Source organism: Nerophis ophidion, linkage group LG24, assembly GCF_033978795.1.
Source record: "Nerophis ophidion isolate RoL-2023_Sa linkage group LG24, RoL_Noph_v1.0, whole genome shotgun sequence".
Lineage (NCBI taxonomy): Eukaryota > Metazoa > Chordata > Actinopteri > Syngnathiformes > Syngnathidae > Nerophis > Nerophis ophidion.
In genome coordinates, this window is record NC_084634.1 from 2,862,124 (window position 1) to 2,880,476 (window position 18,353).

Below are 18,353 nucleotides of genomic sequence, written 5' to 3' on the forward strand. Positions count from 1 at the left end.
GTGGGTGTGGGTGCGGGTGTGGGTGTGGGTGCGGGTGTGGGTGTTAGTGTGGGTGTGGGTGTGGGTGTGTGTGCGGGTGTGGGTGTTAGTGAGTGTGGGTGTGTGGGTGTGTGTGTGGGTGTGGGTGTTAGTGTGGGTGTGGGTGTTAGTGTGGGTGTGTGTGTGTGTGTGGGTGTGGGTGTTAGTGTGGGTGTGGGTGTGGGTGTGTGTGTGGGTGTGGGTGTTAGTGTGGGTGTGGGTGTTAGTGTGGGTGTGGGTGTTAGTGTGGGTGTTAGTGTGGGTGTGTGTGTGTGTGGGTGTGGGTGTTAGTGTGGGTTTGGGTGTGGGTGTGGGTGTGGGTGTTAGTGTGGGTGTGGGTGTGGGTGTTAGTGTGGGTGTGTGTGTGTGTGTGGGTGTTAGTGTGGGTGTGGGTGTTAGTGTGGGTGTGGGTGTTAGTGTGGGTGTGGGTGTGGGTGTGGGTGTGGGAGAGAGAGAGAGACCTATGGGCGTGGATGAGGGCGTTGAAGGCCAGACCGTCCTTCCAGCTGGAAGAGAAGTTCTTCACATCAACGCCGGCGTAGCCCGAGGTCTTCCTCTGGCACCAGATCAGCAGCGCCTCCTTGGCCGAGCGCTGGACACTGCTGGCTCCGCCCCCCACCTAGGCGAGGAGACGGCAGGTGAGACCGGGGGAGAGAGGAGAAGGGAGCAAGCGACGGCCGGTTTCGGGTAGGAACCTCGTCCAGGTTTATGCGTCCAATCTGGAACCTGAGGATGATGATCCAGAGCAGACCCAGGATCAGGGTGCGGTCGCCATCCACCACGTTCTCCGGACCGATCAGATCCACTCGAATCTGGCATTGAGAAAGAGTGTCCTGATAGAAGCCACCACAAGGCGGCACCGCAGACCTCCTCGGAAGACCGAGGGGTCACCGCAGGAAGTCACCTTGGTCTTCAGGAAATTGATGGCGACGCTGTTGTTCTCGAGGAAGTGGACCCTCAGCCGGCGGCGGCTGGGCGGCGGCAGCTTCTCTGCGGCTATGAGCTCCAGCAGGCGGATCAGGACCACGCCGGTCTTGAGCTCCTGGTAAACATCCGTCAGCTCCAAGTCCTCCTGCGGGACCGCGGAATGTTCACCTTTGTCACGCTAACGGCCGGCCGGCCTACGCTAACGGAGCGTTGACAAACGCTCGGACGTTTCCTCCGCTGCCAGAACAACAACGTGTGGAATGTTTCCAGGAGACTCCGGCAGGAAACAAAGGTCACCTCCATCATCTGGGAGAGGCCCCGCCGCCTTCCTCCCAGTTACACAACTTCCTGAAAGTCAAGAGCCAAACTGCTGACCTCCGCTCTTTAGCCGACAGGAACTTACCACCAAAATAGTCCAGTCCAGTCCACAAATAATACTTGGCGTTTATAAAGGGCTAACTTAGCTCAATCTAACGGACTGGACCAAGTCAACCACAAACTAAGTAGCCTAGTCATGCTAATGTTAGCATTACAAGTTAGCATGCTAACATTAGCATGAACAACCAGGATTACTCGACTAGGGCTACCAGGACAGCTAGACTACTAGAGTAGTACTACAAGAAAAGGACTACTACGACCACCATGACATCTACACCAGACTACTAGACTAGTACCAGTTGACCAGGACTAATAGATTTGGACAACTAGGACTACGACACTAAGAATAATTAAGTAGGACAACCAGGACTAAACCGGGAAAACAAGGACTAATGGACTAGGAATAGCAGTACAACTCGACAAAGGCAACTAGACTGGGACAGCAAGAACTACTAGACAAGGAATAATAAACTAGGAGTGGTAGACCAGGACTAATAGACCAAGACCACTAGAAAAGGACTAGTTGACTAAGAATAGTAGACCAGGATTTATAGCCCAGGACAACAAGACAACCAGGATTACTCGACTAGGGCTACCAGGACAGCTAGACTACTAGACTAGTACTACAAGAATAGGATTAGTAAAATACTAGACCAGGACTACTACGACCACCATGACATCTAGACCAGACTACTAGACTAGTACCAGTTGACCAGGACTAATAGATTTGGACAACTAGGACTACGACACTAAGAATTATTAAGTAGGACAACCAGGACTAAACTAGGAAAACAAGGACTAATGGACTAGGAATAGCACTACAACTCGACAAAGGCAACTAGACTGGGACAGCAAGAACTACTAGACAAGGAATAATAAACTAGGAGTAATAGACCAGGACTAATAGACCAAGAACACTAGAAAAGGACTAGTTGACTAAGAATAGTAGACCAGGAATTATAGCCCAGGACAACAAGACAACCAGGATTACTCGACTAGGGCTACCAGGACAGCTAGACTACTAGACTAGTACTACAAGAATAGGACTAGTAGATTACTAGACCAGGACTACTACGACCACCATGACATCTACACCAGACTACTAGACTAGTACCAGTTGACCAGGACTAATAGATTTGGACAACTAGGACTACGACACTAAGAATAATTAAGTAGGACAACCAGGACTAAACCAGGAAAACAAGGACTAATGGACTAGGAATAGCAGTACAACTCGACAAAGGCAACTAGACTGGGACAGCAAGAACTACTAGACAAGGAATAATAAACTAGGAGTGGTAGACCAGGACTAATAGACCAAGAACACTAGAAAAGGACTAGTTGACTAAGAATAGTAGACCAGGATTTATAGCCCAGGACAACAAGACAACCAGGATTACTCGACTAGGGCTACCAGGACAGCTAGACTACTAGACTAGTACTACAAGAATAGGATTAGTAAAATACTAGACCAGGACTACTACGACCACCATGACATCTACACCAGACTACTAGACTAGTACCAGTTGACCAGGACTAATAGATTTGGACAACTAGGACTACGACACTAAGAATAATTAAGTAGGACAACCAGGACTAAACCGGGAAAACAAGGACTAATGGACTAGGAATAGCAGTACAACTCGACAAGGGCAACTAGACTGGGACAGCAAGGACTACTAGACAAGGAATAATAAACTAGGAGTAGTAGACCAGGACTAATAGACCAAGAACACTAGATAAGGACTAGTTGACTAAGAATAGTTGACCAGGATTTATAGCCCAGGACAACAAAACAACCATGATTACTCGACTAGGGCTACCAGGACAGCTAGACTACTAGAGTAGTACTACAAGAATAGGACTAGTAGAATACTAGACCAGGACTACTACGACCACCATGACATCTACACCAGACTACTAGACTAGTACCAGTTGACCAGGACTAATAGCTTTGGACAACTAGGACTACGACACTAAGAATAATTAAGTAGGACAACCAGGACTAAACCAGGAAAACAAGGACTAATGGACTAGGAATAGCAGTACAACTCGACAAGGGCAACTAGACTGGGACAGCAAGGACTACTAGACAAGGAATAATAAACTAGGAGTAGTAGACCAGGACTAATAGACCAAGACCACTAGATAAGGACTTGTTGACTAAGAATAGTAGACCAGGAATTATAGCCCAGGACAACAAGACTTGGACTACCAGGACAGCTAGGCCAGACTACTACACTTGGACTAACAACAACAGTAGACTACTAGACCAGGACTAATAGACTATGACTAGTAGACCAGGACTAATAGACTTGGACAGCTAGGACTACTACACTAAAAATAATTAAGTAGGACAACCAGGACTAAACTAGGAAAACAAGGACTAATGGACTAGGAATAGCAGTACAACTCAACAAGGGCAACTAGACTTGGACAGCAAGAAATACTACACAAGGAATAGTAAACTAGGGGTAGTAGACCAGGACTCTTGGACCAGGACTAATAGACCAATAACACTAGATAAGGACTAGTTGACTAAGAATGGTTGACCAGGAATTATAGCCCAGGACAACAAGACTAGGACTACCAGGACCGTTAGGCCAGACTACTAGACTTGGACTAACAGGAAAACTACACTAGACTACTAGACCAGGACTAATAGACTATGACTAGTAGACCAGGACTAATAGACTTGGACAGCTAGGACTACTACACTAAAAATAATTAAGTAAGACAACCAGGACTAATAGACTAGAATTACTAGACTAGGGACAACTATGACTACTGGACTAGGAATAGCAGTACAACTTGACAGGGGCAACTAGACTTGGACAGCAAGAAATACTACACAAGGAATAGTAAACTAGGGGTAGTAGACCAGGACTCTTGGACCAGGACTAATAGACCAATAACACTAGATAAGGACTAGTTGACTAAGAATGGTTGACCAGGAATTATAGCCCAGGACAACAAGACTAGGACTACCAGGACAGCTAGGTCAGACTACTAGACTTGGACTAACAGGAAAACTACACTAGACTACTAGACCAGGACTAATAGACTATGACTAGTAGACCAGGACTAATAGACTTGGACAGCTAGGACTACTACACTAAAAATAATTAAATAAGACAACCAGGACTAATAGACTAGAATTACTAGACTAGGGACAACTATGACTACTGGACTAGGAATAGCAGTACAACTTGACAAGGGCAACTAGACTTGGACAGCAAGAACTACTAGACAAGGAATAGTAAACTAGAAGTAATAGACCAAGGACACTAGAATAGGACTAGTAGACTAAGAATAGTAGACCAGGAATAATAGCCCAGGACAAAAATACTAGGACTACCAGGACAGCTTGGACAGATTACTAAACTAGGACTACCAGAAAAACTACACTGGACTAATAGACTATGACTAGTAGACCAGGGCTAGACTACAAAAATATCTCTACTAGAGTAGGACCACTTGTACTAATAGACTAGGACTGTTTGACTATACTGTAGGACAACTAGTTAACTGGAACTTAAGTTAAAGTGTTGTTACTTGGACCACTACACCAGGCTACTAGTCTAGTACCAGTAGACCAGGACTAATAGATTTGGACGACTAGGACTACTACACTAAGAATAATTAAGTAGAACAACTAGGAAACTATAATTACTAGACTAGGAAAACTATGACTACTGGACTAGGAATAGCGGGACAACTCGACAAGGGCAACCAGACTGGACCAAGGACAAGGACTGGTAAACTAGGAGTAATAGACCATGCCCAGTAAACTAGGCCTACTAGACCAGGACTCTTAGACCTGAAATATTAGACCAAGAAAACTAGACTAGGACTAGTAGGCTAAGAATAGTTAACCAGGAATAATAGCCCAGGACAACAAGACTAGGACTACCAGGACAGCTAGGCCATACTACCAGACTAGGACTACCAGGAAAACCACACTAGACTACTAGACAAGGACTAATAGACTATGTCTAGTAGACCAGGGCTAGACTACAAAAAATAGAACTACTAGAGTAGGACAACTTCTACTAATGGACTAGGACTGTTTGACTATAGGACGACCAGGACTACTAGATGAGGCCTAAAACAACTGGACTAGGAATAGCGGGACAACTCGACAAGGGCAACCAGACTGGACCAAGGACAAGGACTGGTAAACTAGGAGTAGTAGACCATGCCCAGTAAACTAGGCCTACTAGACCAGGACTCTTAGACCTGAAATATTAGACCAAGGAAACTAGACTAGGACTAGTAGGCTAAGATTAGTTAACCAGGAATAATAACCCAGAACAACAAGACTAGGACTACCAGGACAGCTAGGCCATACTACCAGACTAGGACTACCAGGAAAACTACACTAGACTACTAGACAAGGACTAATGGACTATGTCTAGTAGATCAGGGCTAGACTACAAAAACTAGAACTAGTAGAGTAGGACAACTTCTACTAATGGACTAGGACTGTTTGACTATAGGACGACCAGGACTACTAGATGAGGCCTAAAACAACTGGACTAGGAATAGCGGGACAACTCCACAAGGGCAACCAGACTGGACCAAGGTCAAGGACTGGTAAACTAGGAGTAATAGACCATGCCCAGTAAACTAGGCCTACTAGACCAGGACTCTTAGACCTGAAATATTAGACCAAGAAAACTAGACTAGGACTATTAGGCTAAGAATAGTTAACCAGGAATAATAGCCCAGGACAAGAAGACTAGGACTACCAGGACAGCTAGGCCATACTACCAGACTAGGACTACCAGGAAAACTACACTAGACTACTAGACAAGGACTAATGGACTATGTCTAGTAGACCAGGGCTAGACTACAAAAACTAGAACTACTAGAGTAGGACAACTTCTACTAATGGACTAGGACTGTTTGACTATAGGACGACCAGGACTACTAGATGAGGCCTAAAACAACTGGACTAGGAATAGCGGGACAACTCGACAAGGGCAACCAGACTGGACCAAGGACAAGGACTGGTAAACTAGGAGTAATAGACCATGCCCAGTAAACTAGGCCTACTAGACCAGGACTCTTAGACCTGAAATATTAGACCAAGAAAACTAGACTAGGACTAGTAGGCTAAGATTAGTTAACCAGGAATAATAACCCAGAACAACAAGACTAGGACTACCAGCACAGCTAGGCCATACTACCAGACTAGGACTACCAGGAAAACTACACTAGACTACTAGACAAGGACTAATGGACTATGTCTAGTAGATCAGGGCTAGACTACAAAAACTAGAACTAGTAGAGTAGGACAACTTCTACTAATGGACTAGGACTGTTTGACTATAGGACGACCAGGACTACTAGATGAGGCCTAAAACAACTGGACTAGGACTACAAGACCAGGATAGCCCAGGACAACAAGACTAGGACTACCAGGACAGCTAGGCCATACTACCAGACTAGGACTAACAGGAAAACTACACTAGACTACTAGACAAGGACTAATGAACTATGTGTAGTAGACCAGGGCTAGACTACAAAAACTAGAACTAGTAGGGTAGGACAACTTGTACTAATAGACGAGGACTGTTTGACTATAGGACAACCAGGACTACTAGATGGGCCCTAAAACAACTGGACTAGGAATAGCGGGACAACTCGACAAGGGCAACCAGACTGGACCAAGGACAAGGACTGGTAAACTAGGAGTAATAGACCATGCCCAGTAATCTAGGCCTACTAGACCAGGACTCTTAGACCTGAAATATTAGACCAAGAAAACTAGACTAGGACTAGTAGGCTAAGAATAGTTAACCAGGAATAATAACCCAGGACAACAAGACTAGGACTACCAGGACAGCTAGGCCATACTACCAGACTAGGACTAACAGGAAAACTACACTAGACTACTAGACAAGGACTAATGAACTATGTCTAGTAGACCAGGGCTAGACTACAAAAACTAGAACTACTAGAGTAGGACAACTTGTACTAATAGACTAGGACTGTTTGACTATAGGACGACCAGGACTACTAGATGAGGCCTAAAACAACTGGACTAGGAATAGCGGGACAACTCGACAAGGGCAACCAGACTGGACCAAGGACAAGGACTGGTAAACTAGGAGTAATAGACCATGCCCAGTAAACTAGGCCTACTAGACCAGGACTCTTAGACCTGAAATATTAGACCAAGAAAACTAGACTAGGACTAGTAGGCTAAGAATAGTTAACCAGGAATAATAGCCCAGGACAACAAGACTAGGACTACCAGGACAGCTAGGCCATACTACCAGACTAGGACTAACAGGAAAACTACACTAGACTACTAGACAAGGACTAATGAACTATGTCTAGTAGACCAGGGCTGGACTACAAAAACTAGAACTAGTAGAGTAGGACAACTTGTACTAAAAGACGAGGACTGTTTGACTATAGGACAACCAGGACTACTAGATGAGGCCTAAAACAACTGGACTAGGACTACAAGACCAGGATAGCCCAGGACAACAAGACTAGGACTACCAGGACAGCTAGGCCATACTACCAGACTAGGACTACCAGGAAAACTACACTAGACTACTAGACAAGGACTAATGGACTATGTCTAGTAGACCAGGGCTAGACTACAAAAAATAAAACTACTAGAGTAGGACAACTTCTACTAATGGACTAAGACTGTTTGACTATAGGACGACCAGGACTACTAGATGAGGCCTAAAACAACTGGACTAGGACTACAAGACCAGGATAGCCCAGGACAACAAGACTAGGACTACCAGGACAGCTAGGCCATACTACCAGACTAGGACTACCAGGAAAACTACACTAGAAAAGGACTAATGGACTATGTCTAGTAGACCAGGGCTAGACTACAAAAACTAGAACTACTAGAGTAGGACAACTTGTACTAATAGACTAGGACTGTTTGACTATAGGACGACCAGGACTACTAGATGAGGCCTAAAACAACTGGACTAGGACTACAAGACCGGGACAGCTCAGAAACTTGGCGAGTTGAAAAAAAACGTGTTCCAGGAAGTTGGCAGAAGTCCAAACGAGCCGAGTGGGAACGAAGACGGTTTGAGGTAGGGCGCAGTAAAGTGGACTTTATGACCTAAAACCAAGGAAACAACTAAACTTGGGACGAGGGGGCATGAAAGAAAATGTTGCGCCCTACAAAAATGTAACGGTGAGCCAGTTCTAAACCTAACTGAAGACCCCCTGGGGGGCGCCATGGGGTAAGAGGACTTTAGTGTACATCCTCACCCCGTTCTTGGAGAAGACACTGTTCATCCACTTGGTGAAGGTCTTCTTCTGGACCGCCATCCTCTGCTCTTGGAGTTCTCGAACCCGCCCGGCGCCGTCCTCGTCCCCGTCCATCTTGCTTGGCTGCGGGGTCAGCGGAGTCAAAGGTCAGTCCTGTTCGCCCACTTCAAAATCACGTCCTGGACTAATGGACCGGGACTAATGTACTAGGATAACTGACTGAGGACAACTAGGACGAAACGGATGAGACAAGTAAAACCAGGACAACTAGACTTGGGCAACGAGAACTACTAGAATAGGAAAACTTTGGTTGCAAGACTCGGGACTACTGGGACATCTTGACCAGACCACAGGAATAAGATTACTAGACTAGGATAATTATTATGTTATAAAATAACAGAACCACAATAAAATTACAACCGAACTAAAATAGAACCATAATAGAATTACAACAGAACTAAAACAGAACAATGGAATTACAACAGAACTAAAACAGAACCACAATATAAGTGCAAAAGAACCACAATGAAATTACAGCATAATGAAAACAGAACCACAATAGAATTACAACACAACTAAAACAGAATCACAAGACAATTACAACACAACTAAAACAGAACTACAATAAAATTACAACAGGACCACAATATAATTACAACAGAACTAAAACAGAACCACAATTGCAACAGAACCACAACTACAACAAAATGAAAACAGAACCACATAAAATAACAGAACCACAACAGAATTACAACATAACTAAAACAGAACCACAATAAAATAACAGAACCACAATAGAATCACAACACAACTACAACAGAACTACAATAAAATTATAACAGAACCACATAAGAATTACAACATAACTAAAACAGAACCACAATAAAATTACAACAGAACCTCTATAGAATTTCAACAGAACTAAAACAGAACCACAAAATAACTGCAACAGAACCACAATAGAATAACATCAGAACTAAAACAGAACCACAATAGAATTGCAACACAACTAAAACAGAACCACAATAGAATTACAACAGAACCACAATAGAATTACAACAGAAATAAAACAGAACAATAAAATTACAACACAACAATAGAATTACAACAGAACTAAAACAGAACCAAAATGGAATTACAACAGAACCACAATAGAATTACAACAGAACTAAAACAGAACCAAAATGGAATTACAACAGAACCACAATAGAATTACAACAAAACTAAAACAGAACCACAACGGAATTACAACAAAACCACAATAGAATTACAACAGAACTAAAACAGAACCAGAATATACTTGCAACAGAACCACAGTAGAATTACAACAAAATGAAAACAGAACCACGATAGAATTACAACAGAACTAAAACAGAACCACAATAAAATTACAACAGAACCACAATAGATTTACAACATAACTAAAACAGAACCACAGTAGAGTTACAACAAAATGAAAACAGAACCACATAAAATGACAACAAAACCCCAATAGAATTACAACAGAACTAAAACAGAACCACTATAAAATTACAACAGAAGCTCAATAGAATTACGACAGACCTAAAACAAAACCACAATAGAATTACAACATAAACAGAACCACAATAAAATTATAACAGAACTACAATAGAATTGCAACAGAACAACAATAGAATTACAACAGAACCACAATAGAATTGCATCAGAACCAATACAGAACCACAATAAAATTACAACATAAGTAAAACAGAACAATAGAATTACAACAGAACGAAAGCAGAACCATAATAGAATTACAACAGAAAGAAAACAAAACCACAATAAAATTGCAACAGAACCACAATAGATTTACAACATAACTAAAACAGAACCACAGTAGAGTTACAACAAAATGAAAACAGAACCACATAAAATGACAACAAAACCCCAATAGAATTACAACAGAACTAAAACAGAACCACACTAAAATTACAACAGAAGCTCAATAGAATTACGACAGACCTAAAACAAAACCACAATAGAATTACAACATAAACAGAACCACAATAAAATTATAACAGAACTACAATAGAATTGCAACAAAACAACAATAGAATTACAACAGAACCACAATAGAATTGCATCAGAACCAATACAGAACCACAATAAAATTACAACATAAGTAAAACAGAACAATAGAATTACAACAGAACGAAAGCAGAACCATAATAGAATTACAACAGAAAGAAAACAAAACCACAATAAAATTGCAACAGAACCACAATAAAATTAAACGGAATGAAAACTGAACCACAAGAAAAGTACAACAGAACCACAATAGAATTACAACAGAACTAAAACAGAACAATAAAATGACAACAGAACTCAAACATACCCACAATAAAATTACAGCAGAACCACAGTAGAATTACAACATCATTAAAGCAGAACCACAATAGAATTACAACAGAACGAAAACAAAACCACAATAGAATTGCAAAAGAACCACCATAGAATTACAACACAACTAAAACCGAACCACAAAAAAATTACAACAGAACCACAATAGAATTAGAACAAAACTAAAACAGAACCACAATGGAATTGCAACAGAACCACAATAAAATTACAACAGAACCACAATAGAAATACAAAAGAACAGAACCACAATAAAATTACAACAGAACCACAATAGAAATACAAAAGAACAGAACCACAATAGAATTACATAGTTACAACAGAACCAAAATAGAATTATGATATTAAAATACTAAAATGATGAGGAAACACGATCGAAGATTTTTCTTACCTGTCCTTCACGCACCAATCCTGTGTGTGTGTGTGTGTGTGTGTGTGTGTGTGTGTGTGTGTGTGTGTGTGTGTGTGTGTGTGTGTGTGTGCCCTTTGAAGCGGTTTACAGCAGGCGCACCTGACGGCAGGTCAAAGTTCAGGCGTAGCGTTTGAAAATTGCTGAGCGTCCACCTTGAGGCGAGCGCACACGTGACCTGCACAATAACCACCAAGAGGTAACATCCATAAACGCACTTTATTTTGAAAGGAGAGACAGGAAGCGAAAGCGGGGCGGGGCGGGCCTCCACCTCGCCTTTCTGTCCCTCTCTCCTGAGGAAAGGGGGTCAAAGGTCACCGAGGGGAGGCAGGTGCTCCGGACTTTCAAAATAAGGCACTTCAAAAAGGAAGCGGGACTCTTTCCCAATAAAAGCGTGAAGGCACGGGACATAAAAGCAGAGATCGGAAGCGAGGGGGTCTAGTCCTCGCCGTGGTTGTACATGGCGTCCGCCGTGGGGTCTTTGCGGTGGGCGGGGGGCACCAGGTGGGGCGGGAGTTGGGCGGGCAGCTCGTAGCCCTCCAGCTTGACCTTGATGAGGTGCTGAGCCAGCGCGAACTCCTCGTCGTCCAGCATGCCGTCCTGGTCGCAGTCGGCTAGCTTCCAGATCTTTCCCAGGACGGTGTTGGGCAGCCGGGAGCTCATCATCTCCTTCTTGGCGTTGACGCCGCTGATCTTGCCGTTGACGGGCATCAGCGTGTAGAAGATCTCGTCGTAGCGGTGCTTGTCACGGGACACGATCCAGTCGTCTGCGTCGGCGCCGGCGCTTATGCCCTCGCCGTAGCCCTGGCCGAACGGCCCGTCCTGGGAGCCCTCGAAGGCACCGCCGGACACCATGGCGGGCGGCTGCTTGGACTCCTCGTCGCGGATCATGGACATGAGCCCGGCGATCTTGTGGGCCAGCATCTTGTCCACCGACTCCACCAGCTTCATCTTCAGCGAGGGGAACTTGTTGAAGTCGTAGTGCTGCAACATGTCCTGCGGGGGGAGACACGGACAGTCAGCCACGCCAACCCCCGGACTCGGGGGACGGCACGGACAGTCAGCCGGGCAAACCCCTGGACCCGAGAGCCGGCGGGGGGAAACACAGACAGTCAGCCAGCACAGACAGTCAGCTGGGCCACCCCCCGGACTCAGGGGACGGCACGGACAGTCAGCCACGCCAATCCCCGGACTCGAGGGACGGCAGGGACAGTCAGCCGGGTGAACCCCCGGACCCAGGGGGCGGCGGGGGGCGACACAGACAGTCAGCCAGCACGGACAGTCAGCCGGGCCAACTCCCGGACCCGAGAGCCGGCGGGGGGAAACACTGACAGTCAGCCAGCACAGTCAGCTGGGCCAACCCCCGGACTCAGGGGACGACACGGACAGTCAGCCATGCCAATCCCCGGACTCGAGGGACGGCAGGGACAGTCAGCCGGGTGAACCCCCGGACCCAGGGGCCGGCGGGGGTGCGACACAGACAGTCAGCCAGCACGGACAGTCAGCCGGGTCAACCCCCGGACCCGAGAGCCGGCGGGGGGAAACACAGACAGTCAGCCAGCACAGACAGTCAGCTGGGCCAATCCCCGGACTCAGGGGACGGCACGGGCAGTCAGCCACGCCAATTCCCGGACTCGAGGGACGGCAGGGACAGTCAGCCGGGCGAACCCCCGGACGCAGGGGCCGGCGGGGGGCGGCACAGACAGTCAGCCAGCACGGACAGTCAGCCGGGCCAACCCCGGCACCCGAGAGATGGCACGGACAGTCAGCCAGGCGGGCCACACGCTCACCTGCATCTTGGTCACGTTGGGGAAGTCTCCCGGGCTGATGTGGTGCTCGCGCTGCAGGGTGCCGTAGATCTCCGGCAGCCTGGCGATCAGCTCCTCCTTCTTCTTCTCCCGCCCAAACAGCGACGGCATCTCCTTCTTCAGGTGGCTGATGATGTACGCGTGCACCTGTCGACCAGCGGACCAGTAAGCAATGTCAAGATCAAGACCGCCCTCGCTTCACTTTGGAGTCTGCGGCAGACAACACATCCAAGGACTTTCCAGGCTACTAAAACAACAACACCAGGACTAGGATAACTGGACCAGGCCTACTAGATGAGGACAACTAAGACTAAGAGACCATGCACTCAGATTCAGGACTACTACACTAGGACCACTAGATTAAGACAAATAGGACTACTAGACTAAGCCAATAGGCTAGGACAAGTAGGACTACTCGGACTAAAGACTAAAAGACGAAGGACTACTAGACTAGGACAAATAGGTCTACTAGTATTAAAAGGCAACGACTACTAGACTAAGACAAGTAATACTACTAGGACTAAGGATTACTAGACTAAAACAAGTAAAACAACTTGGACTGACAGACCAGGACTGCTACAGTAAGGAGTAAAAGACCAGGAAAAGTAGAACAACTAGGACTAAAGACTACAGAACAAATAGGACTACTGGGACTAAAAGACAATGACTACTAGACAAGGACAAGTAGGACTACTAGGACTAAGAAACCAGGACTACTAGACTAAGACAATTAGGACTAAATGGACTAAGAGGACAGGACTACTAGACTAGGACAAGTAGGACTACTCTGACTGAGAACCAGGACTACTAGACTGAGACAAATAGGACTACTCGGATTAAAAGACAAGGACTACTAGACTAAGACAATTAGGACTACCAGGACTAAAAGACCAGGACTAATAGAGTAAGGACTAAAAGACCAGGACAAGTAGAACTACTAGGACTAAAGACTACAAGACTAAGGACTACGAGAGTAGAACAAATAGGACTACTGGGACTAAAAGACCATGACGACTAGACTAGGACAAGTAGGACTACTCAGACTAAGAAACCAGGACTACTAGAATAAGACAACTAGACTACGACAAGTAGGACTACAAGGACTAAGACAGGACTACTAGACTAGGACAAGTAGGACTACAAGGACTAAGACAGGACTACTAGACTAGGACAAGTAGGACTACAAGGACTAAGAGAACAGGAATACAAGACTGAGACAAGTAGGACTACTCAGACTAAAAGACCAGCACTACTAGACTAGGACAAGTAGGACTACAAGGACTAAGACAGGACTACTAGACTATGACAAGTAGGACTACAAGGACTAAGAGAACAGGAATACAAGACTGAGACAAGTAGGACTTCTAACACTAAAAGACCAGGACTACTACAGTAAGGACTAAAAGACCAGGACAAGTAAAACTACTAGGACTAAAGACTACTGGACTAAGGACTACTAGAGTAGGACAAATAGGACTACTAGGATTAAAAGACAACGACTACTAGACTAGGACAAGTAGGACTACTTGGACCAAGAAAGAAGGACTACTAGACTAAAACAACTAGATTAAGTCAATTAGGACTACTCAGACTAAGAGAACAGGACTACTAGACTAGGACAAGTAGGACTACAAGGACTAAGAAAAACAGGACAACTAGACTAATACAAATAGGACTACTAGGATTAAAAGACAACGACTACTAGACCCGGACAAGTGTGACTACTTGGACTCAGAGACTAAGACTACTAGACTCGGACAAGTAGGACTACTCGTACTTAAGAGACCAGGACTACTAGACCCGGACAAGTAGGATTACTCGGACTCAGAGACCAGACTACTAGACCCGGACAGGTAGGACTACTCGGACTCAGTAACCAGGACTACTAGACTGGGACAAGCATAACTACTCGAATTCAGAGACCAGGAATACTAGACCTGGACAAGTAGGAATACTCAGACTCAGTGACCAGGACTACTAGACTCGGACAAGTAGGACTACTCGGACTCAGAGACCAGGACTACTAAACTAAGACAAGTAGGACTACAAGGAATAAGAGACCAAGACTAATAGACTAAGGACTAAAGAACCAGGATGAGTAGACTAAGGACTACTATACTGGGACAAGTAGGACTACTTGAACTCAGAGAGCAGGACTACTAGACTCGGACAAGTAGGACTACTCGGACTCAGAGACCAGGACTACTAGACCCGGACAAGTAGGACTACTCAGACTCAGAGACCAGGACTACTAGACTAGGACAAGTAGGACTACTCGGACTCAGAGACCAGGACTGCTAGTCCCGGACAAGTTAGGACTACTCAGACTCAGAGACCAGGACTACTAAACTAGGACAAGTAGGACTACAAGGAATAAGGGATCAAGACTACTAGACTAAGGACTAAAGAACCAGGATGAGTAGACTAAGGACTACTATACTGGGACAAGTGGGACTACAGGACTCAAGAGTCCAGTACTACAAGACCAAGATTACTAGACTAGGACAAGTAGGACTACTGGGACTCAAGAGTCCAGGACAGAACATATCCTATCTCACCTTGGCGAGGCGAGCCCTCTTGATCAAGTCGTTGAGTTTGCGGAGCGCGGCGTTCCTCGGGAGACTCTGGATGTCTCGGAAGAGGTCCTGAGACTCGGCCTCGAACAGACGCCTGGGGGGTGGGACAGAGGTCAAAGGCTGCGAGGGCGGGACCGTGGTCCGTTCAGGTCTTACCTGTTCTCCGTGTTCTGCAGTGGTTTGGCCCAGAAGGAGCCCAGGTAGACCCGGACCACCTCGGGGGTGTTGATCACCTTGCCCAGAGACCACATGAGGGCGCCGTACACCCTCATCAGCTGCTGCGTGTCCACCTGGGGGCAACACGGCGGTGAGGGAGGAGCCCAGGACAGGCGGGGAGGGGAGGACTCACCTGGTCCGCCTTGTTGAGGACCACCCGGATCTTGTCGTCCTGGCCTTTGAAGGCTTTGATGGCCTCGGAGAACTCGTCCGAGATGTCCAGCTTGTGGGCGTCGAACAGCAGGATGATGCGGTCCACTCGCTCCCCGAACCAGCGCAGGACCTCGGCGAAGTCGTAACCTGCCCCGCCCCCGCACGCACAAGCTCTTACCGTCTCCGTGGCAACCCTCCGCGGCTGTAGGCAACCTCCCTGACCTTTTGAATCTGGCTCTCTAGCCGCTGTTAATTGTTGCTGCTCGTTAGCGTCAAGGTGAGAGAGAGCCTATCACGGCTCACTTCCTGTGAGAGGCGGGGCTAACCCTCTTCTGGTCAGCGGCCAATCACAGGACACGTGAGTAGAACCATGCAAATGTTACATTTGCACTATATCATTAACAGTAATATTTTTATTATATCATTAACAATAAATACTTTTATTATATAATTAACATTAAATATTTTTATCGTATCATTAACAATAAATACTTTTATTATTTAATTAACATTATTTTTATAATAAAATTAACATACAATATTTTTATTATACATCAAATATTTCTATTATACAATTAACATGAAAACTTATTATATAATTAACATAAAATATTTGTATTATATAATTAACATTAAATCTTTATTACATCATTAAAATGAAATCTTTATTACATAATTAACATTAAATATTTGTATTATATAATTAACTTTAAATATTTATTATATCACTAACATTAAACATTTGTATTATATAATTAACATAAAATATTATTATTATATAATTAACATTAAATATTTATATTATATAATTAACATTAAATATTTTTCTTGTATCACTAACATTAAATATTTTTATTACAGAATTAGCATAAAATATTATTAGAAAATTAACATCAACTTTTTTTATATATTGAGCATTAAATATTTATTATATTAAAATTTGTATTGTATAATTAACTTTAAAAATGTATTATATCACTAACATTAAATATTTGTATTATATAATCAACATGAAATATTATTGTTATATAATTAACATTAAATATTTATATTATATAATTAACACAATATATTTTTCTTATATCACTAACATAAAATATGTTTATTATAAAATTGACATAAAATATTATTATTATATAATTAACATGAAATCTTTACTATATCACTAACATTAAATATTTGTATTATATAATTAACATGAAATATTTTCCTTATATCACTAACATAAAATATCTTTATTATAGAATCAACATTAAATACTATTTTTTATAATTAACATTAAATATTTATGATATAATTAACATTAAATATTTTTATAAAATAATTAACATAACATCCATGTTTTTATATTTTTATTATATATCTAACATTAAATCTTACAATATAATTAACCTTAAATATTTGTATTATAAAACATAAAATATTTGTATTATATAATTAACATAAGATATTTGTATTATATAATTATCATTAAATATTTTTTATATACTTAACATTAAATCTTTTAATAATATAATAAGCATAAAATACTTTTATTATATAACATCAAATATTTGTATTATATCATTGACATTCAAACTTATTATATCCATCCATCCATTTTCTACCGCTTATTCCCTTTTGGGGTCGCAAATATTTTTACCATATCATTAACATTAAATATTCTTATTGTATCATTAACAGTATTTTTATGATTTAATTAACATTAAATGTTTTTACTATATCATTAACATTAAATATTTGTATTACATAACATTGTCATCTTATAATATAATTAACATAAGATATTTTTATCATATAATTAACATTAAATATTTTTTATTATATCACTAAAATTCCATCCATCCATCTTCTTCCGCTTATGTTTATTATATAATTAACATAAAATATTTCTATTACGTAATTAGCAATAAATATTTTTGGTTATATAATTAACATTAAATATTTTTATTATATAAGTAACATTAAATATTCCTATTAAATAATTATTAAATATTCCATTACATCATCAACATTAAATGTTTTTATTGTATAATTAACATTAAATATTTGTATTTGTTATATCGTGAACATATTTATCATTACACTAACTTTAAATGTTTTATTAAATATTATAACTATTGTGTAATTAACTTTTGCATGTTTAATTTCATAATTAACATATTTTGACTATACAATCCTTTTTTTTATATAACTAACATAAATTATACCATAAACATGTTGACAATA

General features: G+C 42.7%; 2 protein-coding genes across 2 annotated transcripts in view; both read right to left on the reverse strand.

Annotated features, from left to right (window-relative positions):
• The window catches only part of sptbn5 (spectrin, beta, non-erythrocytic 5), a 70,533-nt gene extending 61,484 nt beyond the window's left edge, over window positions 1-9,049 (reverse strand). The window contains exons 1-4 of the mRNA XM_061885680.1: window positions 8,584-9,049; window positions 923-1,090; window positions 714-830; window positions 480-637 (exon numbers count right to left, since the gene is read on the reverse strand). Of these exons, the coding sequence (XP_061741664.1) occupies window positions 480-637; window positions 714-830; window positions 923-1,090; window positions 8,584-8,697 (557 nt within the window). The 5' untranslated portion in view covers window positions 8,698-9,049. The remainder of the gene's footprint in view (window positions 1-479; window positions 638-713; window positions 831-922; window positions 1,091-8,583) is intronic.
• Window positions 9,050-11,571: 2,522 nt separating this feature from the next.
• Window positions 11,572-18,353, reverse strand: part of ehd4 (EH-domain containing 4) — a 24,810-nt gene continuing 18,028 nt past the window's right edge. Inside the window, exons 4-8 of the mRNA XM_061886808.1 lie at window positions 16,105-16,271; window positions 15,912-16,045; window positions 15,738-15,849; window positions 13,162-13,326; window positions 11,572-12,367 (exon numbers count right to left, since the gene is read on the reverse strand). Of these exons, the coding sequence (XP_061742792.1) occupies window positions 11,810-12,367; window positions 13,162-13,326; window positions 15,738-15,849; window positions 15,912-16,045; window positions 16,105-16,271 (1,136 nt within the window). The 3' untranslated portion in view covers window positions 11,572-11,809. The remainder of the gene's footprint in view (window positions 12,368-13,161; window positions 13,327-15,737; window positions 15,850-15,911; window positions 16,046-16,104; window positions 16,272-18,353) is intronic.